This window comes from Musa acuminata, chromosome BXJ1-3, assembly GCF_036884655.1.
Source record: "Musa acuminata AAA Group cultivar baxijiao chromosome BXJ1-3, Cavendish_Baxijiao_AAA, whole genome shotgun sequence".
Classification (NCBI taxonomy): Eukaryota; Viridiplantae; Streptophyta; class Magnoliopsida; order Zingiberales; family Musaceae; genus Musa; species Musa acuminata.
In genome coordinates, this window is record NC_088329.1 from 41,507,378 (window position 1) to 41,529,839 (window position 22,462).

The 22,462-nt window shown below is 44.8% G+C and overlaps 5 protein-coding genes across 5 annotated transcripts; 1 reads left to right on the plus strand and 4 right to left on the minus strand.

The window, feature by feature from the left end:
- Positions 1-881: 881 nt before the first annotated feature.
- LOC135631406 (probable 1-deoxy-D-xylulose-5-phosphate synthase, chloroplastic) lies at positions 882-5,347 on the minus strand. Its single transcript, XM_065139059.1, has 10 exons — positions 5,089-5,347; positions 4,663-4,788; positions 4,399-4,563; positions 4,062-4,212; positions 3,672-3,943; positions 2,955-3,228; positions 2,538-2,845; positions 1,626-1,907; positions 1,249-1,533; positions 882-1,157 (listed from the first exon to the last, which is right to left on the minus strand). The coding sequence occupies exons 1-10, from the start codon at positions 5,230-5,232 to the stop codon at positions 1,008-1,010; spliced, it is 2,157 nt and encodes a 718-aa protein (XP_064995131.1). The 5' UTR covers positions 5,233-5,347; the 3' UTR covers positions 882-1,007.
- A 377-nt stretch (positions 5,348-5,724) lies between these two features.
- On the minus strand, positions 5,725-7,964 carry LOC135631424 (cytochrome P450 CYP94D108-like). Its single transcript, XM_065139088.1, has one exon. The coding sequence runs from the start codon at positions 7,386-7,388 to the stop codon at positions 5,829-5,831; it is 1,560 nt and encodes a 519-aa protein (XP_064995160.1). The 5' UTR covers positions 7,389-7,964; the 3' UTR covers positions 5,725-5,828.
- A 139-nt stretch (positions 7,965-8,103) lies between these two features.
- LOC103978878 (bZIP transcription factor 39) lies at positions 8,104-12,219 on the minus strand. Its single transcript, XM_009394830.3, has 2 exons — positions 10,581-12,219; positions 8,104-8,624 (listed from the first exon to the last, which is right to left on the minus strand). The coding sequence occupies exons 1-2, from the start codon at positions 12,136-12,138 to the stop codon at positions 8,161-8,163; spliced, it is 2,022 nt and encodes a 673-aa protein (XP_009393105.2). The 5' UTR covers positions 12,139-12,219; the 3' UTR covers positions 8,104-8,160.
- Positions 12,220-16,833: 4,614 nt separating this feature from the next.
- LOC103978877 (glutathione transferase GST 23) lies at positions 16,834-17,914 on the plus strand. The gene is made up of 2 exons (XM_009394829.3): positions 16,834-17,227; positions 17,301-17,914. Exons 1-2 carry the CDS (start codon positions 16,910-16,912, stop codon positions 17,745-17,747), a joined length of 765 nt encoding a protein of 254 aa, XP_009393104.2. The 5' UTR covers positions 16,834-16,909; the 3' UTR covers positions 17,748-17,914.
- Positions 17,915-18,125: 211 nt separating this feature from the next.
- LOC135631429 (G2/mitotic-specific cyclin S13-7-like) lies at positions 18,126-22,047 on the minus strand. The gene is made up of 11 exons (XM_065139095.1): positions 21,703-22,047; positions 21,094-21,205; positions 20,941-20,976; positions 20,785-20,833; positions 20,443-20,700; positions 20,234-20,359; positions 19,892-20,140; positions 19,651-19,809; positions 19,397-19,578; positions 19,147-19,288; positions 18,126-18,889 (listed from the first exon to the last, which is right to left on the minus strand). Exons 1-10 carry the CDS (start codon positions 21,749-21,751, stop codon positions 19,156-19,158), a joined length of 1,353 nt encoding a protein of 450 aa, XP_064995167.1. The 5' UTR covers positions 21,752-22,047; the 3' UTR covers positions 18,126-18,889; positions 19,147-19,155.
- Positions 22,048-22,462: the final 415 nt, after the last annotated feature.

Here is a 22,462-nt window from a genome sequence, read left to right on the forward strand (position 1 = left end):
CATGGAGTCCCATAGAGTGGTATTTGGCAGTCGCATGGGACCTTTTGCCCTTTGGTCTCATCTGCTGTTCCCTTCGTCTTCTTCTTCTCGTGGTTGCTGCTGCTGCTGCTGCTGCTGCGATGGTGGAAAGTCTATTCCCACTTGCAATGGAGACAAAAGCTGATGGCAAACTGCGGCCCCCGATGCCGGCAGTGCAGCACACGGAATCGTATTTGTTTGGATCGTTCCTACGCCATAAAAGCTGGCACAAGGCCCAGATGCCACCCCAAGAGAATGTGCAAACTAGGGCTGGGTTGGGTATCTCATCACCCACTGCATGCAGATTCAATAGATGACGAAGAAGACAAAGACCCACACACACACCAAATCATGGGTGCCGGTTTTACCTCATCTGCTTGTAGAGACAGCCTTCTCCTCCATCCCAACCAAACATATTATGTTTCTTGGGACCGTTTTGATTTCTTGTTTCTTGTATACTTCGATCAATATGTGCCTCTCCTAATGCATTTTGGGAAGGAAAAAACAAGACATTAAAATGATTGAGAAATAGGAAGAGATCAGAATGCTTGATTGATTGATTGATTGATTATTTAGGGGTCCATTCAGCTATGGTTGTCAAATGTCCTGCTTGCACAAGGAAACAATATGATTTATATATTGGATCATGATCATATTTCTGCAGCATATTGTGATGTAGATATCCTGTAGCCAGGCAAGTTCCTTGATTCTGGTGGAATCACTATAGCACAAACCTTGTTATCTATTTTGAGAATATGAAATTATTATTTTAACATTTCCTCATCACCAGCCAATTCACTAGTCATGAGGAAATTATTATTTTAACATCTAAAAATATTCTGTCACTCCATGACAATGGATGATTGCTCTGGAGTTACTTGCACTCTCATATATAGTTCTTACATTTTAGGAGACAAAAATTGAGTCTCCCTCTATCAAGAAAAGTTGAAGGAAAAGCAATTAAAATGCTTTCCCTCTTTTAGCATCTCCTATGACATGATTTCAAGTGCCTCTCTAGTTTGTCCAAGGATGTTGAGCACTGTGGCTGCAACATGAGACGGTGTCAAACCAGCTTCTGCCAGCTGATCATTGGGTGATCCATGCTCGATGTAACGATCAGGAAGAACCAGCGGTCTCCACTGTTCCAAGCAAGTCAAAACCTGAAGTCAGCAATCGTATTTAACGAATTCACTAACACGATGTATGAATCCTACATTAGATTGCTCTTACCTTTATCGTGCCATCAAGAAGACCATTAAGTGCCATGAACTGGGCGACATGAGAGCCAAACCCTCCGATGGATCCTTCTTCAACTGTAATCAGCACTTGGTGAGATTTAGATAAGTTCCGAATCAAAGCATGATCCAGCGGCTTGCAGAATCGTGCATCAGCCACTGTGACCCTTAGACCACGTTGTTCCAGGAGGGAAGCTGCAGCCACACAGCTCTGAACTGCTGTTCCATATCCAAGAAGAGCCACCCTCTCACCCTCAATCAATATCCTGCCTTTGCCGATCTACAAATTGTAATGTCATGTGAGTCCTCATGATTCCTCAAGGGAGGTTGCACAAAAAGAAGAATGAAATGTATGTTGTTCTGAACAAGTACCTCAAGCGGAACACCTTTGTTTCCTTGGGGCAGGGGAACGCCAATGCCATTTCCTCTTGGATATCGGAAGCAGGATGGCCGGTCATTGATGGCTGCTGCAGTGGCAACCATGTGAAACAGTTCAGCTTCATCGGAAGGAGCCATGACAATCATATTAGGCAGACATGCCATGTATGTGACATCAAATGCACCACAATGAGTTGGCCCATCAGCTCCAACAAGCCCTGCTCGGTCCATAGCAAATCTTACAGGAAGTTTCTGCAAGTCCACATCATGTATCACCTGCATTAAAAGCTCAAATTCATCATTGCTCGATCTAGTTGGCTTAACTTCTTCAATTTTTTTTGTTATTTTGTGCTGTCTCTCTTTATGCCGACTGTAATAATTTCACAATTAAGTAAAACTGTAATGGATAATCCGAGAGCACCTTCCAACAAAGCTAACATAACCTACAATCTCTTTAAGGGTAAGAAAAATTACCAACCCACTAGGCAAGCAAAACATTAGACATGAATAAGATATCTTGTGTTCAACTGAACTGTCACTTCTTTTATTATAGATGCTTCCAAAGTAAACATAAACTTTAGATGGTTAGAGATGCACATGAACAACAAGGTATTTGACTGATCTGTTAATCTTTCCAAGTCTAGAATCAAGTCCCTCACTTGCCTGGGGCACCTTCAAAAGGATTCAGCACCAGATTAGGGCCAATTTGACAATAAGATTCAACTTAGGAAAATCTAAAACTTACAGAAGTTAAATCATCCCAAAGGCTGAAACTGTATATGTATGGTAGTGCTTATTGGTAAAGATACAAGAAACAAAATAGATGATTAAGCAATAAATGAAACAATTAATTATGTGAAACAAACAGTCAAAGCTCAGAATGGAGAAATGAGGGCAATGGCTTGCCTGATCGTAAGCTCGTTGCAAGAAAGATGAGTAGATTGCACAGAATGGCTTGAGGCCTTCGCAGGCTAGACCAGCTGCAAATGTAACAGCATGCTGCTCGGCTATACCGACGTCAAAACATCTTGTTGGAAATCGACGAAGGAAGTAGTTAAGGCCGGTTCCACCTCCCATGGCTGCATGAATTGCGACTATATCTTTGTCTACCTCTGCCTCAGCTATCAAAGCTTCAGCAAAATAATTGGTATAAGATTGAGTCTGAGAGATCGACTTCAATTGTTTCCCAGTGGCCGGATCAAATTTGGTAACACCTGCAAATAAGATAGCAGCTTATGGTACTACAAATCTCAGATAAAAAAACTAAAGTTTAATCATAATTCCTTAGTTTATTTACTCAAAAATAGCTTTTCCATAATATACCATGATACTTGTCAGCAGCTCTCTCTGCATAGGGATATCCCCGTCCTTTTTCTGTTACAACATGTATAAGAACTGGACCTGTTGTCTTTGTGTCCTTAACCTCCTTGAGTATGGAAACGAGGTCATCTATGTTGTGGCCATCCACCGGGCCAATATAATAGAGACCAAGCTCTTCAAACAAAGTTGAGCCAGATCCACTAATCATTCCTCGAGCATATTCATCGACTTTTGCCGCAATTTGATGCATCGATCCACCAATCTGCTTCGTAACTCCCTAAAGCATTGCAATTTATAATATTATCAGAAATGTGGGACAGAATGAAGAAGAGAGTATAAGAGATATTGCAGCCAAACAGAGCTTGTCTTTACTCGTGTGCATTAACAATGCACTTTACAGTTAATTACGAATATGTATTCTTGTAAGCGAATCACTTCGTAATGAACTTGGTTTTCATGTGGCACTTGGCCTGGGTAGTAGGACCAAAAAGAAGTGCTGATGAAAGAAGCCTTGGATGGATGCAGAAAAGAATGACTTGGACTGTCTATATAAAAAAACCTGCCTCTAAAAAGAAGTTAAAAAAAAGCTTTTGATGGCCAACTTCATGTGAAAGCTCTGAATTAATTAATGTCCATGTCCAACTTGCAATTTGTTTGGTAATGTTCTCAACCTTAGCTTGTGAAAGGCATGCAAAAGATTTTGTTATTCCCAGCACCAACCTTGGCGACCTCCCTCAGTTCTCTCAATGGTCTGCTAGATTGCAATCTACTGAGAGCACTGCTTAAAGCTCCAACAGGTGGTATAGGCCCGTCAAGACTTGCAGTGGGCAGAGAGACCTGCTTGTTGTCATTCAGAATGACAATCATGTCCGAGTCAAGATACCCAGCATTGTTCATAGCTTCATATGCTTGTCCAGCAGTCATGGCCCCATCCCCTATCACTGCTATAACATTATTCTTTCTGCCCTTCAGATCCCTTCCGACAGCCATCCCTGCTCATCAAGGTCAATCGGTGGAATAAAATATCTAAATCTTTTGCAGTGTATGAGCTTTAGAAACAACAGATCAACTTTGATGATTTAACCGAGCAACATAAGAGTTTCCACATACCAAGGGCTGCTGAGATGCTGGTTGAACTATGACCAGTTCCAAAGCTATCATAGTCACTCTCTGATCGTTTTGTGAACCCAGATAATCCATTCGTCCGTCGTAACGTAGGCATCTTGTCTCTCCTCCCTGTTAGTATCTTGTGTGGGTACGACTGCAAAATCGTCACACAACCTTTGTCATATTCATTCTCCTTACTCTCAAACATTTTTCTTAGGTGACTACTTATGAGAATAGGGTTATGCAACTTCAGTTCTTTCATGTACAAAGCATCATGTACTAGTTGTTGATGAATTCAGTATACACACCGAAGGACCGGAATTAAGTAGAGTGACAGAACCTGGTGCCCAACATCCCATAGTATCTTGTCTTGAGGAGCATTGAAGACATAGTGTAGAGCGACGGTTAGCTCAACCACTCCAAGGCTCGAACCAAGATGTCCTCCCGTCTTAGAGACATGGAAGATGACATCTGACCGAAGTTCGTCTGCAAGTTGTTTGAGTTCCTGCGTAAATTGAAACACTTATCAGACTCGAGAACCAGGTGTTGACGGCTCCTGACAAGCATTTCATCGAACACGTGAAGCGTAGTTCATCCGTGTAACCTTGACCGAGAGATTCTTCATATGGATGGGATAGTTGACGGTGTCCAGCAGCGGAGTTGGTGGTCGCTGCGAGAAGTACTCCCCAGTTCCTGATAGTGATGCGCAAACACATGACCGTCTCCTAGGCTGCGGCAAGCAATTGCAGTTTCAAGGACAGGATTACACAAGATATTAAGCAATAGGATAGTGTAAAGATCCAAAATTTCCAACTGAATCATCAAGGGCTTTAGAGCCTCTCCGCTTTATCCTCTGTTTTCATTTCCCATCGATAGTATTCTCTCACCAGTAAACAAGAAAGAGAATGCGTCATCCATTGAAAAGGAAAAAGCTACCCTACCCTTATTCTATAGATTTTTCTAAATCACCCAACAACAAATCAAATTATAAGGAAAAGCGAAGACGAAGGTAGATATGAAAGCAACCAACCGTGAGAAACCCATGACGATGCCGGTGGTGCGGGAGATCAGTCCCTGCAAACAACTGCGTAGGCAGGAGGGGGGAAGCCTTCTGCAGATCCAAGGAAAGCAGAGCAGGCAAATGGCAAGAGAAGGGAAGCGTGGATGCAGCCATGGGAAGCAATTGCAGAGACGAATGGAGTCGACAGGAAGGGGGGAAGAACGTAAGAAGGCTTCAGATCTCACACTGGGAGTGCGCGTGTTCCGAGTCCTAATTGCCATATTTTGTGGCTGGAGTTCGCTTTGCTTACGTGCGAACCGTACGTCCTAACTCCAACGTTTGTAGTCCTTCACGCTTGGAGACGGTGCGTTGTACCGGAAGCGATATGCGCAATCTATCGGATATGGCAATCTGTCCCCTCATTGGGCCGCCGCCTCGTCGGATCCAGAATTAGATAAGCATTGGTCAACGCGGTCAACACACCGTTGGAAAATGACGTGATCTGGCACTAAGATGAGACCAAATCAAAGCTTTCCTTACTTAATGACTTTGACTGTTTAGGTGAAATTATAATGATAATAGAATTAAGATAAGACCAAATCAAAACTAGCTTTACTTAATGACTTTGGCTTTTTAGATGAAATTATAATGATAATAGAATTAAGATGAGACCAAATCAAAACTTGCTTTACTTAATGACTAGATTAACATCCATATTAAATACCATAAACATTATAAACACAGACATAGATGAACGAGCGACGTCAGTGTCAGACGGATCTCTTCCTGAAGCGCAACAGTAGCCCGCCCTTCATCCGCAACGTCAATGAGATCATCTTGACGGGGCGTGCCTCCTTGTCCACCAACTCCACCGCCAACCTCTCCAGGACGCACGCCACGATCGACTTCATCTGGATGTACGCCATCTCCTTCCCCAAGCAGATCCTCGGCCCCGCGTGGAACGCTGGGAACTTGAACGGGCTCTCCGGCCGGAACTTCCCCTCATCTAGCCACCGCTCCGGCTTGTAATCCCGGCAGTCTGGCCCCCAGATGGCCTCCATCCGCCCCATCGCGTAGGAGTTGTACGACATTAACCATCCCTTCTTGACAGCCGTGCCGTCTGGAAGGACGTCGTCCGAGAGGCAAGACTGCGAGTTCAACGGCACCGGAGGGTACAGACGCATTGACTCCGTTATGGCCGCGTGGAGGTAGTGCATGTCCCTGAGCTCCTCGTAGTCGAAGACTGCCGGGGAGGTGCTGGGGCGCCGGGCTCGAATTGATCTGATCTCGTCCATGATCTTGGCCTCCACGTCTGGGCGAGAGCAGAGGAGCCAGAAGAACCAGGTCAGCGCCGAAGAGATGGTGTCCTTTCCGGCGAGCATGAAGCTGATGACGATGTCGCGGAGGAAGTCTTCGGAGTGGTCCTCGTTGGCGATGAACCGAGAGAGGAGATCCTCGGCTTGGGGCAGCGAAGAAGAGGTCCGGTTCTCCTTCTTTGCCCGTATGATCCGCATGGCGAGGCCGTGGACCGTGGCGATCGACTGCGTAAGCCGCCGCTCCGAACCAACGCCCAGCAACTTCTTTATCATCCACAGTCTCGGGAGAACGTAACGAAATCGGGCGGCGCTGGTGTTCGAGGCGTCGTTGAAGGCGAGGGCGAAGCCAGTAGAGAAGTTGTCTTGCCCGCAGCTACCGTCGTCCTTGGCGAGGCAGACGGGATCATGGTCGAAAGCCACCTTGCAGATGTTATCGAACGCGAAGCGCTCGAGGACGTCCTGGAGGTCGACGGCGGAGTCGTCATGCGAGCTCTTCTCCAGCAAAGGGAGGAGGCGGGAGAGGATCTCCTCGTGGACACAGCGGACGACGAAGGAGCGGAGGGACTTGGAGTTGAACTCGAAGCTGGCGGTCTTACGCTGGACGCGCCAGGCGTCGCCATCGGAGTTGAAGATGCCGTGGCCGAGGAAGTCGTGGAGGATGGAGCGGAATCGAGGGCCCTTGGGGTAGTTGTCGAAGCGGGTGCGGAGGATGTGCTCGACGTTGGCGGGGTTGGCGGTGATGACGCTGCGTATGCCGACGGGGCGGCGCACGAGGAAGGTGTTGGTGGGGGTGGCGGCGAGGGACTCGGCGAACCAGTCGGGCAGGCGGTGGCGGTTCTTCAAGAACTGGGGGAGGTGGCCGATCAACGGGTAGGGCCTGAGGTTGGGGGGATACGTTGTGGAAGCTGCTGAGCCGTGGTTCCATCTAGAGAAGAAGAAGAGGTAGAGGGAAGAGAGGGAGAAGAGGAGGACCAAAAGGACGGATTGTGGAGATAGGAGATCCATTACAACCATGATCGAAGAGGAATGCTTCTTATAAGTGTGTGGCTAATCAGTCACAATAAAAGAAGATAGTTTTATGTGTGACATAAAAAAAATAGAACTTTTTGAAGGAACATAAAACAAAAAACAAACATAGGACTTGAGTCTCATTTGATTGAGAAATAAAAGAAGGAAAGATTCATAAGTCAACCGAAGCTTCTTCTTCACGAAGTTACGAAGAGCTTCATGTGATGTAAAAGCATTCTTGTGGAACAAGCAACCATTAAATACCTTTTAAAAGTCAATATATTAGTATGTTTCCATCAACAAAAAGCAAAGTGGTTCGAAAGCAGCCTACCTTTTTATCCTTTTTGCATTGTAATCTCCAGAGCATAAACTATATTAGATTTTTGAATTAAATCTGAATTTTCGGACAAAGTAAAAGCCAAATGGTGGCACTAAGTAGTACAGAATGTAATTTCGACCTCCTAACATCAGCACTGGAATTGATGACATTGTGAACAGATAAAGAAAAAAGCATTCAAGCGGATGGACATGATGAGTTTACTTGGTAGACACCTGAGACTGGCACCACTTAGAATGCTTGGCAGACTATTTAGGCAAATGCTACGGACAGGTGAATCTTGTTACATATGACACAATAAATTGTCGAACTAGATAACGTACAAACAAGTAAGATGTTAGTTGCACCAAAAGCCAATCTATGAAGTATCAGACTCAAAAATGCTAAGGATAAGTAACGGAGAATTTTAATTAGCATTCAGGTTTAATCCTACTGCCAAAATTAGTTTACCAGATGGGGTGCAGAGGTTTTAAATGGAAGAACACAGGAGTAGGTAACATACTTGATGCTGTCCAGAAGCACAACAACAAACACGCGAGACGTTGATTTGGGTGATATCCTCTCATCGCCCTCACCATCACCGGCATCCCTGGGATCAGCCAGAACAGAGACCACCACTGAGGAAACAGGTTTGTTGTTGTGAAGGTTGCTTCTTTCGGAAGACTTGTCAAACTGTTTTGTGTTGTTTCTTGTGGTTCCTCGGAGTGGAATTGGCTCAGGATGCATTATCCTCCTGTTCTTATTCTTCCCAGGGCGAGCAGAACTAGGAGGGAGGTTCTCAGTAGCATTAGTGATCGAGGAACTGTTCATGATTGAACTGGTAGGAAAGATGCTACTTGAAGAGGAAGATGATGAGACGTCAAACTGAAACACCTCGGTGCACATGCCAGAACTTAAGATCGGGCCTGCAAGAAAACAAACTCAATTTCAGCCATTTGTGAAAATTATTTCCAAGGACGCAGACAATGCTCCATCAAGATGATATAAATCCAGTGGGTAAAGATACTCGGATAATACAATTCTTTTAGAAAAACACATCAACATCATCGTTGCCATAGTCGTAATCATCAAATTTTCTAGATCAGTCACATTAATGATGCAATAAAAGCATGAGTCATTTGAAGTGATGCTTAGAATTTTAAATCTGCATACACAAACTAAATCAAAAAGATAAACATCCAATATGCAGGATTCCTTCTTCAGGCTAGAATGGTTAAGCATCTTATCTTTTACTAATAATGCAGATACCAAAATACACGCAACATCATGATCAACATTACATTCAACTTTCATTCTGATGACTGCAAGCTTGAGAATGACAAAGCCTCTGCACATGTCATTTAACAAATATAAGATGACTAAAACTAGCTATTCTGCAAATGAATCAATAGTAGTCAGAGTTACATAAGAAACTATAACTACGCTGTCCCATTACCATATATACAATAAGAAAGTGATGGCAGTGAAAATTTGATACCAATGCCACTAACCACGATTACCACCAGAGTGCTATAAAGACATGCGACACAGTCAGTGATAATGCATATAAAAAGTAAAAAACCATAATTGATGAAATTAGAAACTCAAATATTATAAATAATAAAAGGCTAAATGTACGCTGTGAGTTCCTAACTATAAAATAATCAAATTAAGCAAATTCATATTTGAAGTATTTATGTGGATCAAGTTGGTTATGATTGATAATGAGCATATTACCAACTTAAACCATAAGCTACAAATAAATATTGTGATATAATGCTGGGTTGAAAATTCTTGCCCAACATGCGTACATGTGTACAAATGCATCAGTAGTTACAAATTAAGTAGCTGCTTATTTCAATTATGTAGCCACTTGTGGAACATAAGTGGAAAAATAAAACATAGCGTCCAAGCAGAAGTGACAATGAATTGCATGTAGCCATAAAATTACACAAAATAAGATAGAGAACACACAAAAGGAACCAAATTCCACATTGAGATTGGTCATAATTAGTTTCAAATTGATGTGCAATTCGCTCGTTGGGGACATGGCAATCTTTTACATGGAATCATTGTGTTCAGTAAAATTGGCAGTTATTAATATTTTTACGTTATAGATATTAGCAACCTAAACATGCTGACTTTGTTAATATCCTTAAATTTTTCTTTTTTTCTTCCTTTAAATTGAGCTTATTGCTCACTGACCTTATTTCAGAAAATGCACATTCCATTAACATATTTTCCTATACCAGTCAGAATACCAGCAACCTCCTTGGAGGAAGCTTCATATTTAACAGTTATATCACTACTAGAATTTCTTATAATAACCTCGCTAACAACTTCCATCCTCATTTAAGTCCTATCCTCTTTCATATAATCAACAACAATAATGATCCTTACAGTCACTGCTAGCACTAGTAAAAGAAGATATAAATAAGACACAGGATCCTATCCTATGTGTACAATTAATGAAACAATTTATTTAGACACAATACAAGTGATATTAGAACTTATGATGACACCACTAAATTACACTTTGCTCCCACACACCGTATCCATTGCATAAAAAGCATATCAAGCAAAAAAAAAGAACTTTGTACTAAAATCTCCATTTTAGAGCTGTAGCAATTGTTATGCAACACCTTCTATAGTTCAGTATAAAGATTTTCTTAGTCAACTGGAAAACCTTAATTGAAATAAATTGAAGAGCATAATAGTTCCAACGACCATAAACAAATTACCAATTATTAGCAAGAGAAGTATAACACATATGACATTAAAAGAAAAAAGAGTATGCCAAATTGATAAGATGCATTCAAGTGAAGCAATGTTAATACAGAAAGGCCAGACAGATATGAACAAAAGAGGACTGATATGCTCACCTGCCATTCCTTCGTGAAACCATTGTTGATGTGGGTCATCAGATGAGGTTAATTTTAAGTTGTTCACATATGTGTCATCAGAGTCAGAAGCATCTCCATAAGATTTAGAATGCTGAAGATCCAACCCCTTTCCGGCTTTAGAAATGGCCAATGCTGACATCACATTACCAGCAATAGCCAAGCCAGTCTCTTTGTCCAATGACTGCCTTGATTCTGTTTGTTGTACGGCTTTCTCACTAGCAAGAACAGAATGGATTATTAAGTTTCCATCAATCTTCACATGCTTGCCATTCCTAGGCACATAAAGCAGAGCAGGCAGACTCTCGCTCGAGTTCTGTGTGAAAACAGCTTCTGAACCAGGTGAAGGCCATGAACTAAGCCCCTTTGGATTCATTCCAGGGCCCACCTTAACATTCTCACATTTCCTAGCAGTAACACTATCTATACCACCTCCAAAACCCTTCTGTCTGCTACATAATGTAATGTCGTGGGAGCTGTTTAGACCATTACCACAACCTCTAACGCTCAAAATTCTACTTTTAGCCTGGCACAAAATCCGTCCATTGCTGAGACCTTCGTCATCATCGTAGCCTCCATATCGAAGATTTAGACTGGGAAATGCTCCTCTAACGATTAGGATAAGGAACAACAAGCCCATGAGGCTCACACTAGCTACTCTTTTCGTGTTGCTTTGGCCCTTCTTGCTCTCTGACTTCTTGGCCTTGGGAGCAAGTGTAGCCTTTTGAAGCTTCAATCTAGGTATTGGGACCAAAGGAACCTGTGTCCCTTGTGGATTCAACGAATACCTCGGAATCCACTGGACATTCACGGGCGCCATTGCCCCTGGCCGAGGATATACAGGGGAAGGAGGAGCAACACCTCCAACCAACTGCTGCCGTAAGCTTATGTTCTCGGCCATGATATACGAGATCTTGGTGTTCAATTCATTAATCGTGGAGTGCATTAACCTGACCTTGTCCTCCAGCTCCTCGACGTACTGCTTCTTCCTGTGCCTGGAGAGCTGGGCGCTCTCCCGGTTCCTCACCAGCCTCGCCCTCCTCTTCTCCTCCTCCTGGCTCCCGGAACCAAATATGCAAGGCGGGTTCGCCTCCTCGGATCGCTGGAACTTGATGCTCCTGGGGTTAGGGTTAAGATCAGAGTCAGTGCGGCGGTCAGATAAGCCATCGTTGTCCTTCTCCATCTTCCGCTTAAGGTTCCATCCGACCTTTCCCTCTTTCTCCTTGACTTCTGGGTCGACAACGACGGCAAGTCCGGAGGCAGCGGAAGAGTCGGGGGAGGAGGGGCGGGGTGCGGGGCCGGACCGGTCATGTTGGGTCGAGGATGAGGACGAGACAGCAGACCCATCGGCAGCGGAGTTAGGATCGGAGGTAGGGGAATGGTGGTGACGGTCCGGCGAGCGGAGGAAATCGTCGATGTCGAAGTCGAGATCAATGTCATGGAGTTCGGAGGAGGAAGGGAGAAGGGGGAGGCCGTCGGGAAAGAGGTCGCCGTAGGGGGGGTTGGGGAGGAGTAACAAGGAGGGGGACGGCTCCGCCATAGGAGGCGAAGGAGTTAGGCAGGGGTTTGGCCTCGAAGAGACGACGGCGACAGAGACGAAGCAGCTCAGCACAGGATTTGGGTAAGCACGCGGGTCATTCTGCTGACGTGAGGGACCAATCCGACAAAACACAGTTTTACCCATTCGTCTCGTACCCGCTGAGTCTGGCTGCTTGCTTGGCGACTCGAGATCGCGATCCCATCATTTTTCATCAAATAAAAAATAAGGTAGATTACTCGAGTAATCCCGGAAATAGTAGAAAAAAATGTCCCTGTGATGATCTCGACCGTCCAGTTGCTCTGAGAGCCTCATGTTTTGTTTGCGTCGCTTCGCTTGGAAGCAACAGAGAGGCTAATTATATTATCCGATATATTTAGTTAATTTAAAAAAATTATATTAACATCCATAGTTATACACGTTCATTTACCCTAACGAAAATATTAAAAAATAATTTTTATTATTTTATTTGATGATAACGGATAATGATATTATCGAGGATTACGAGTGATTGTTGTGGATAAAGAGAACAATAACGAAAGACATCGTTCAACAGCTACATCAATAACAAGTACGACAATGTCCTCGGTATCAAATTCTGATACTCATATCTTTCAACAGTCATCGGAAACGTTTGTTGTGAGTACGACAACAGCTCACGTGCCAATCTTCCAAAGATCCCTTTTCAACAGTGTTGATGATAACCACGGTAAATAGAACTCCTCCAAGCCTTTTATTTATCCTTTTTTATGTCCATGTCGGAACTGACACGACAGCAAAGGGAGCAATATGAGCTTTAGTGACCCCAGCTTCAGGTCAACACATAAGGTAACCACCATCTTCGTTGTAGACACTACAATGACCACCACCATCAACGTTGACGCGATGCATTTGTCGAGTGACAAAAGGGTTGTTGATGCAGATGTCGAGTGGAGGTATTCAACAGTGAGAGAAAAATATGGGTCTTGGATATTGAGTATGTTATCATACTCGTTGTCGACAAATTTACCGAGCGACCCTCACATCTTATCGTCACTCTCTTCATCCACAATAGACACTCGTGGCCTCCAATGCCTCGTCATTCGTCACTATCGATATCGTTTACCATCATCAATTATAATATTAAAATTATTTTTATATTTTATTTTTATATTTTCGTTATGATAAATAGATGTATATGTTTCACTTTTATAACGATAGGGATGCTAATATAACTTTTTAAAATATAAAATATGAAATACTAAAAATAATTAATTATAGAAAATAATACGTGATTAGCTGAAGATGAAAAGATAAATTAAAAAAAAAACTAAGATTTTTTTTCGCAAACCCGTTTTCTTTTTATTCCCGCATCACGTTCGTTATTTTCTAAAAAAAGATGCACCTTTCAAACGGCTACGGTGCGATGGACGTCAAGGGGTAAAACGATAAAGATGATTAGAAATTAACATTACGAGAGAATAAAGTAAAAAAGGAATACTCTAAAACAAATAATAAAAACTTGAGGGTCTTTATGAAGAATTTACCTTAAAGAAAATATACCAGTTTTTTGCTGGAGGAAGAGTGAATCAATTTAAAGAATCTTGAATGGATGAACACTTGTGTCTACACAAGTCCCTCATAGGCCAAACAATCTAGTGTTTGGTCTGATGAGGAAGAGATTGGCCATGGAGTACAAATATGTGTAGCGCTCAGAAAGGAGATATCGTAAGTGCAGAAACAGATGAATGCCCTCCCCAAAACCAAAAGAGGAGAAAGAAAGGAGGAGAAAGTGAAGCAAAACCACCTTCCAAAGAGCAGGGCAGTGAGTTGAGCAGCAGGCAGGCTTTGCTTGGGGTCAATTTGCTCTAAATAGGCTGTCGGAAAGAGACACTGGTTTGGGCCTTTTGACCTTCAACTCCACCAAGTCAATGTTATCTTGTTGGGACTTGGGCTGCTAATCTTCATGCCAACATAGAGTGAAAGCAGTTCTTGATAAGTTTCTGCCTCCTGTCAATCTTTGTTTTCAGGTCTGTGTAGTTCAATTGTTTTGACATGTAATTGGGTCTTTTAAATATGGTGGAAAAAAAGAAAATACAAATCTTTTCTTTCCTTCTGCAGTTATTCCTTTCTCCAGTCTTAATTGCTTATTGCTTTCCATCTTAATTCATTTTTATTGTTTGACACAGAGTCTTAAAGGTCTCTGGGTGCATCAAACTGTTGATCTGCAATCTGAGATGAGCTGAAAGATTCCTGCAGTACATGGACCCCTTGTTCTATCATGTCTACTCCAGGCAGACATGTAAGACTTAAAGCAATCCATGTCACAGGAGGAAGCTCCCCACTTCTGTGGATCTCCAACCTGCTTTTCAAGGAATTGCAGATGTGAATGTAGATCATAAGCTTTCATGCCTGCTGGTCAAAGTCAAATGTTAAAAGGAAAATAAACCTACTCTGACTCTTTAGGTGTCCAGGTTATATGCCTCATTACACTTATCAAGGTTTCCTGGAATTGCTGCCCAGCTTTTTTGACTGCAATCTCAGATTGTGGTGTGCTAACTTGCTCTGGAAGACTTCTTCTTCTTCTTCTTCTTGCTCTTTCTTGCGGTCAAAGCTCAAAGCTGTACCAGGCTCTGCCTTCCATGCCGAAAGGTCTCCTTACTGCCTGATAAAAGATTTCCCGGCTACATTCATGCAAGTCGTAGGACTTTGATCCTTCTTGTGATGTCTTATCTTTGGAATGCATCGGCTCCCTGGTGTACTTGATTTGGCTTTCTCCCATCTTGACCCGTCAAAGGAGACTTTATCTGCTCTGCACTCTACAAGTTACCACAGTGATTACTTCCTCGCCATTGACTGATGCTTTGTGTTTGTATACGAACAGGGTTTCACACCGACATGTTGCATGGTGAACAAGACAAACGCAAGACGTATGACCACACCATGCCATGCAAAGCTTTAGCTTTAGCAGACAGACCCATCCCACCGTCTTCCTCCTTTACTTCGTCTCTTTGTGTCGTAGATCCTATGATAGCCCATTTGTGTAGCAACGTAGAAGAACAGAGAACTAGCAGCAAGATTGATGCCTTCCCACATAGAATGCATAGGACCAAATAGTCTCCTTTGCCTCTTCTTGAGCCCCGTGATCCCTTCTGAGGCTTAGGATGCATGTACATTAGCGGTTTACTTGTGTGTTCATCTCGGTTTACATGCTCAGAAGACAAAGCGTGCAAACATGCAGCCACATCCCCTTGAAATGGAGACTTAGAGAGCTCTCAGGTGTTCGGACAAGAAGAACACAAGCCAATGCCATGCCATTGAGAACTATTGATCGGACTGTGTCAGGTCCTTTGTCCGGTAAATTTCCTTGTGAAGGGTACAGAGCAAGACTGCACTGCACCATGAGGCAGTAGCCGCAGTGTGAGTCGAGGAATGCGCTCCAGTCACCCTCGCCTCTTCCCCTCCTCACCTTGGAACAGTGCAGAGAGAGAGAGAGAGAGAGAGAGAGAGATTCCGATCCAAAGAAGAGAAGTTTCTTGTTTTACGCATCGCAGGCAAGCATCACATGAGCGTTCTGTTCTTGTCTACTGCAAACCGCTGCTGCTACGTCGAACAGTGAACTGAACAAGAATGCGTGTGGGAGACGAGATGGACGTGACCATGGATGAGACTTCCTATCCTATCCTTCTTTTGCTGTGCGGATTTGGCATGCGCGGGGGATCGAAGGACAGCGGAGTCGGTGACCGCCGTCCTCCACACGTTACTCCTGTGTCCACCGTGGGGCCTCGTCGTTTCCACTATGAGCTGAAGACAGGGCACAGTGAGATGTCACGGAGACGAGCTCCATGGCCCGGCTTGGGGTTTGATGGGAATGAATGTCTTTATGGCCGGTCATAATGACGTTTGATTGCTTGTCAATCCTGTGGTGGTCCATCGGAGCCTTTGCGTTTCTTGTGTTTGCTTAAATTCCTCAATGATTTCACATAGATTGCATTGGATACTCCTGCATTTGTACTCTTGCAAATTATAATCCGCACTAGATTTCGACACATGCCATGCACGTGACGTACTCGGTGTTTTGTCTCCCGTTTCATCCAAAGGACGATCAACTTATGGTGATTGATATACAGAGTATTCCATTTCAATTGCAATTATTATGCCGTGCTTCTTCATGTCCATTCGAACTCAGAGAAATCACTTCACAACGGCGATGTTGTGGCTGTGCTGTTGTGGGAATGAATGCTGCATGAACACAGGAGACGGATTCAGCTGTCCCACCTTTAAATCCATTTCCAATGGCGAAAGGTCCCAAGCTTCATAGTCTAATGATCGTAACATGTAATTGGCTTCATGTGGCCAAGTACAGACACACGTACCATGCAGCAGGCTGAAATGGCGTTAGGCACCCCACTCATACTGCTATGCCCCTCCCCACCTGACTCTACCCACATGCCTCACTTTTCTCCTCCTCCTCCTCCTCCTCCTCCTCCATGCACAAGCTCCCCAGATCTGTTCTGATCATAATCACCTAAACACAGTGTAATCCATCTGGTTTCTGTACTGATCATAATCACCCACTAAGAAGTGGGTGTGGGAGAGTGGCTTGGTGAAGAAGCCTTCCCAAGGAATCCATGTTAGGGTTCCGACTGCACTCTGGGTCCTACACGTCTGTACGCAGACCCTAAAGCCAGCCTCTCTTCTCCTTCTATAAAAGGCCTAAAACTTCCGAGCTGCATAGAAGAGGTCAAGAGAACCATCACTGTCCTCCCTCCTTGCAAGGAGCCACCATCGGGTTATGGATCCACCCTCCTCTCTTAAGCTCCTAGGCTCGTGGGCAGACTCCCACACCCACCGAGTCCAGCTCGCCCTCAAGCTCAAGGGCTTGGAGTTCGAGTACCAGGAGGAGGATGCCATCAACCCTAGCCCCGCCCTTCTCCTCCACAACCCCGTCTACAAGAAGGTCCCCGTCCTCCTCCACAGCGACCGTCCCGTCGTGGAGTCCGTCGTCATCTTGCAGTACATCGACGAGACCTGGGCTGACAGCCCGATCATGCCTGCCGACCCCTTCGAGCGTGCCGTTGCTCGCTTCTGGTGCCACTTCGCCGAGGATAAGGTCAGCCTCTGTCCGCCCCATCTCGTCCTCTTCACTTGCATTCTTCCTTAGCTTCCGTTTGTTGCAAACGCAGCTTGCCCCGGCGGTCGGTGCGGTGTTTTCGTCGTCGGGGGAAGGCCAGAAGACGGCCGTCGATCAAGTGCACGACAACCTGAAGCTGCTGGAGCGCGAGCTACGAGACGGAGCGTTCAAAGGGAAGAGGTTCTTCGGAGGCGACAAGATCGGTTTGCTGGACATCGTCCTCGGGTGCGGCTCGTACTGGCTCGCCGTGTTCGAGGAGGTCATGGAGGTGAAGCTCGTCGACCCTGGAACCTTCCCCGTGTTCCACGCATGGCTTAAAGACTTCGAGGAGCAGAATGAAGTGAAGGAGACCATTCCGGCGATCGACAAGTTGCTGGAGTACGCGCGGGGCATCCGGCAAATGATGCTGAGCCTCAGTAATGGCACCAGTACCACTGCTCCTGCCGCTGCCGGCACCACCAGCGCCATTAATGTTGCTGTTGACGGTAGCAGTGGCTAATGAGTTCGGCATTTCTAGGATTTGGTTCATGCAGTGTGGGGGTTCAGTAGGTCGCAGTGTTTTCTGACTACTCTTTGTATTATATTCATCGTTTCTTGTGTCGAGTCATGTGATCAGAAGCTCTAAATCTGGTTTCTAGCAATGAAAGATGAAGCGTTTCCATGTCATGGCTGGAGAATCTAGTGCAGATAAATAACATGAGCATGTGGAATCCCCTTATTGGTGTTCAACGGTCTACAGGATGATGTTCTCTCCCTACATTCTTCAGCAGTCATTTGTGCAGAAGGTGGGTGGAACTCATCTGTCTCCCCTTGTTTGCCAGGCAAAACAACTCACTGGCCAAGATCTTTCTTCATATATCATCGATCACCATTGATAGAAGATGTAAATGAAGCCCATTCATTCACCTTTTGTCTAGTTGAAGAGCACCCAAAGGCTAAGCAGGCACTGGTTAAGCACATGCATTAGACATACAAGCAATGTACTGCCATATCCAGGAAGACAACCCTACTCTCCTCTCCTCTCTCCTCTAGGTCTTGGAGTCAGGACAGAGGACTCTCGCCACTAATCTATATGCTTTCTTGAAGCAACAAGTATCCAAAGCAAGGCAAAGCAGAAATAGTTTATGTGGGAAAAGAGGTGAAGAAATCTGACGATGGGAGTGACAGCATCAGTGTGCGTGCATGTGCACTGGGCCTCTTACTTATTTCTTCTTTGACATCTGCATCAGAACTCATAATAACAAAAGGGAAGAAAGCAGCAGGTTACGACACACCTTCAATCTTCCCCACCTCTAAGCTGGATAGTGACAAAACAGACCTAATACCAGTGGAATGATGACTGGCCCACATCCTTCCTCAAGCCTGCTTGAGAGAATCAAACGCTTTCCCATGCTCTCACACATTTGGATGCACCAACAATACTAAGATCCAAAGCCTAATCATGGCATGGCAATCAAGGCTTTCGTCGATGGCATTATCTCTTCTGCCTGCTCTCGGACAGGGCTCTCCTCAGTGCCTGCTTGAGGTCTGCATTGTTTAATGAAGTGTTCTGCAGCACAGCTGATTGCTTTTTGACTTTGTTGATCATAAATTCCTTGATGTCCTCGGCCTGTAATGTCTGAATGGTCTCAGCACATGTGGCTGCAACAAAGAAGTTAATGCTGTGAATGATCTATCTATGTACAGAATTTAAAGGTAGGGGGAAACACGAAAAAGACGTAGTAATGTTTATAATGTGATACAATTTGAGCAACACTTGCTTAATTCACCAAATAAAGGACAGTGATGTTCATCAAGTGTAGCTTTACAATGCTACTACTTCACATAAAAAACCGATCTTTGCGCAGAATCCACAAACAATGCAGCAAACCAGAGCAAAACACCAATGAAGTACGGACTTCAACTCCTCAAAGCGGCTTTGTAGCGGGAGAACGCAACGCGACAGCTCCTCGTCGCGAGCTGGAGTACTTGCTGTAGACGGCTCTGAGCTTGCTCTCGGCGGCCGACGCATGGAAGCTCAGCAAATGCTGCGCGCAGTCCCTGTTGTTCCAAAACACACCGTGTTCATCGTCAGCGTTCTTGTCGGACGAACTATCGAGATCAATCAAGCCGATATCAGAATCCAACAAATGGTTTCACGACGCGTACCCCAACTGCAGCTCATCGTATCCCGTGTGCCGCTCGAGCGTCTCGGTCCACCGGGGGCTCCTCTCCAGCGTCCACCGTGCGGCGTAGACCGCCGAGGCAGCGAGCATGGACGGGCGATGCTTGATGACCATCGAGTAGTGCATCAAACCCAACTCCGCGAAGAAAAATGCCATGTTCTCCATCTGTATCAGCAGAACGAGTGACGCACATCACATGAATCGATTGCTATGTGTACAATCTGTACGTGCATTCACCTCCTTATCGGACATGGCCGCCTTGAGAAAACGCACAAGGAAAACATACGGCGTGGGAACAGTAAGGTTCCATTCAAGCTTGTTCAAGATTGCTTTCTCTGTCGCCAGGATCTGCTCTCTGCCATATGCGCGGTCGGAAATGTAGATGAAGTCATTAACCTGCATGCATGCATACGTCTCCCATTTGCTCAATTCACAGTAAAAGCGAACAGATCGAGATGAAACCAGTCGAATAAGATACCTGAGGAGCCCATATCTCCTCATATTTGCAGGCGACGAGCATGGAGCTCACCCCCACAAGCTGCAACTCCCTCCTCGGAACAGTTTCCACTGAGAGGTATGCATCGACTATGTAGAACGTTAGGTATAGTGTCTCGGGCATCAGCTCAAACTTGCGGTGCACTTCAGTCAGCCAGTCGGCAAGAATCGATCTCATCTTCGCATTGATCTCGACCTGGGAACCCATGTAATCACGAGGTCTGCTGTATCTCTGCATTAACAATAGGAGGAGAAAATGCAATCAACCAAGGCGTGTGTAGTACAATGCAGCTCAGTGGAATTTGGATTGGGGGAAGTGAAGTACCTCAGCGAATCTGTAGAAGCTATATATGTCTTCCACATAATCGACAACAGCTAACTCATCGTCTGCATCCAACTCATCAATATCGTGTGCCAGATTGTTTGGTTTATGGACGACTTCACAAGCAACCTAAATCCAGATCGCAATATATATCAGAGGCAAATCTTATGCAAGAATGCTAGTGTTGAGGAAAGAACGTGAAACTTGTTTACCTTGCTTCGAGCAGTAAGTACTGAAGTGAGGGTGTGAACCTTCTTCCTGGAAGTTCTCCTATCACCATTTCCTGAACTGATCTCAATTACTTCCTCTGTTTTGAGGTTTACTGAGACCTTCTGTTCAGCAGCTTTTGCACCTTCATCTCCTGAACTGATTTCAATTACTTCCTCAGTTTTTGGCTTGACTGCAGCCTTCTGCTTCGCAGCTTTCGCACCTTCTTTTCCTCTTACATTGGCAGCTACAAATGCTGGCTTCTGAAATATTATGTATGTATAATTGATCCAGAACTAGCATATGGTAAAACAAAACCGGCAAGAAACAAAGGGAAAGATATATGCCTTATCAGGTTCGGCAGGTTGTGCATTCTCCAACACTTGAGCAGCAAATCTTGTAACAGGGATGAGGTTTATAAGTAGATGATTGTAAAGCCTTCAAGAAACTAAAGCATACTCCATCCAACGATATAAAAATGAGATTTTTGGCTCTGAACCGACCTAGCCACAGGGAGAGAAATCTGAGGCTGCACTTTTCTGGAGTCACGCAAGAAGAAGATCGAAGATTGAAAAGAAGAATCAGAAGCTATGGGATTGAAATGAATTTGCACCCGAAGGACTATTCTTGTGGAAAAATGGCGTTTGGATACTTGCCCGTCGACATCTCGAAAGTTAACACGATTTCCGATGTCTCCAAGCGCTCTCCGGTTCTTTTCGTCAGCTCCTGCGGCCGCTTTCTGCTTTCTGCCTGGTGAAGCAGCAGCACCTGATGATCAAAGGATTGTTGAGACCACATGAATTACCAGTGACATCGAGAGAAAAGAAGCCTTCAAGAAGCAGGTAATTGGAAATTGGGAAAGAAAGAGAGTGTCCAAGATCAAGAAACCCAGGGATTCGAGATGATCTAGAAGAAAGGTGAGAGATGCAATTTAAAGGTAGAAACCATGAGATATCCAAACTCCTAAACAGAAAGAAACTATATCCAGGCAGCCAAAGGCTGCAAAAAGGTCTCACCTTGCATCAAGTATCCAAGAAACCCAGATCACAAGTACCCCTACAAGAAGATGTTGCATCTTGCATATTAAAAAGCAGAAGAGGAACAAAGGGGAAGAATACCGCAACAGTGGGACTCAAAATGAGAGAAAAAGGTCCCAAGGAAGAGGGCTATCTTGTGAGATAAAACAAGAACCCATATATCAAGAAAGAGAAACACCAAGTGAAGAGCATTCGTAAATGACTTCCTGATTACAGAACAAAACTCACCTCTCTGCTGCAGAGTTGCCACAGGAGCCTGCAGATGCCTTGACTCCATCAAGCCTTCTTCTTCTTTATCTCCTCCTTCTCCTTCTCCTCCTGCTTCTTGTTGGCAGCTCTTCCAGAAACGGCTTGACAACACCGACGAGAAAAACGAACGAAGGCTTCTAGGATTCGCCACCGTTGATCGCCTGTCCCAGAGGCTCTGTCTCTCTCTCTCTCTGTTTCCCAACTGGCAGAGAACAAGAACGGAGTCTCTACACCGCAATCTCGTTCTCCTAACTCTACAATATCATTCTCATTCGTCCTCTTCCTTCTTTAGTTTCTCTCCGCCTTCTGTATGTGTTTGAAGGTGTGCTTGCGTTCTCTTCCTTTAATAAAGAAGGGGAGTCAAGAGGCAGGAGAGGCGTTAAAAGCATCCATAAGGTGCCTCCTCTCTCTTCCATCTCCAACGGTCGAATTGTGCGTGCTGTGAGATCATAACGGTCGGACCGAAAATTATCGGACGGCTAGGATGAGTTGGAGCGCCTAACGTCGGCGCGTGGCTGATGATTCACGACCCGGGCTCGCTCGGTCACAAAGGAAGAATCTAAGCCACTTATCGGGTCAGCGCACGAATCTTAACAACGCCCATCAAAATCATGAGGGTCAGCGCACGAATCTTAACAACGCCCATCAAAATCATGAGCGAACCTGGAAGAATAACGATCCCGGAAGATGGACGGACCTCAGCGATGTCAAGTCAAAGCTATTTCCTTGGTACACTCGC

What these genes read in the sequence shown, in the direction of transcription:
- LOC135631429 (XM_065139095.1), bottom strand. Translation starts at nt 21,751, where the DNA reads ATGGAGTCAAGGCATCTGCAGGCTCCTGTGGCAACTCTGCAGCAGAGA. An exon ending in GCTTCTACAGATTCGCTGAG is followed by an intron (nt 20,141 to 20,233) that starts GTACTTCACTTC and finishes TTGTTAATGCAG; the next exon opens with AGATACAGCAGACCTCGTGA. An exon ending in AGGAGATATGGGCTCCTCAG is followed by an intron (nt 19,810 to 19,891) that starts GTATCTTATTCG and finishes GCATGCATGCAG; the next exon opens with GTTAATGACTTCATCTACAT.
- LOC135631406 (XM_065139059.1), bottom strand. Translation starts at nt 5,232, where the DNA reads ATGGCTGCATCCACGCTTCCCTTCTCTTGCCATTTGCCTGCTCTGCTT. An exon ending in TATGGGATGTTGGGCACCAG is followed by an intron (nt 4,213 to 4,398) that starts GTTCTGTCACTC and finishes ACGATTTTGCAG; the next exon opens with TCGTACCCACACAAGATACT. An exon ending in AACTGAGGGAGGTCGCCAAG is followed by an intron (nt 3,229 to 3,671) that starts GTTGGTGCTGGG and finishes GCAATGCTTTAG; the next exon opens with GGAGTTACGAAGCAGATTGG.
- LOC103978878 (XM_009394830.3), bottom strand. Translation starts at nt 12,138, where the DNA reads ATGGCGGAGCCGTCCCCCTCCTTGTTACTCCTCCCCAACCCCCCCTAC. An exon ending in GTTTCACGAAGGAATGGCAG is followed by an intron (nt 8,625 to 10,580) that starts GTGAGCATATCA and finishes GTTTTCTTGCAG; the next exon opens with GCCCGATCTTAAGTTCTGGC.
- LOC135631424 (XM_065139088.1), bottom strand. Translation starts at nt 7,388, where the DNA reads ATGGTTGTAATGGATCTCCTATCTCCACAATCCGTCCTTTTGGTCCTC.
- LOC103978877 (XM_009394829.3), top strand. Translation starts at nt 16,910, where the DNA reads ATGGATCCACCCTCCTCTCTTAAGCTCCTAGGCTCGTGGGCAGACTCC. An exon ending in GCCACTTCGCCGAGGATAAG is followed by an intron (nt 17,228 to 17,300) that starts GTCAGCCTCTGT and finishes TTGCAAACGCAG; the next exon opens with CTTGCCCCGGCGGTCGGTGC.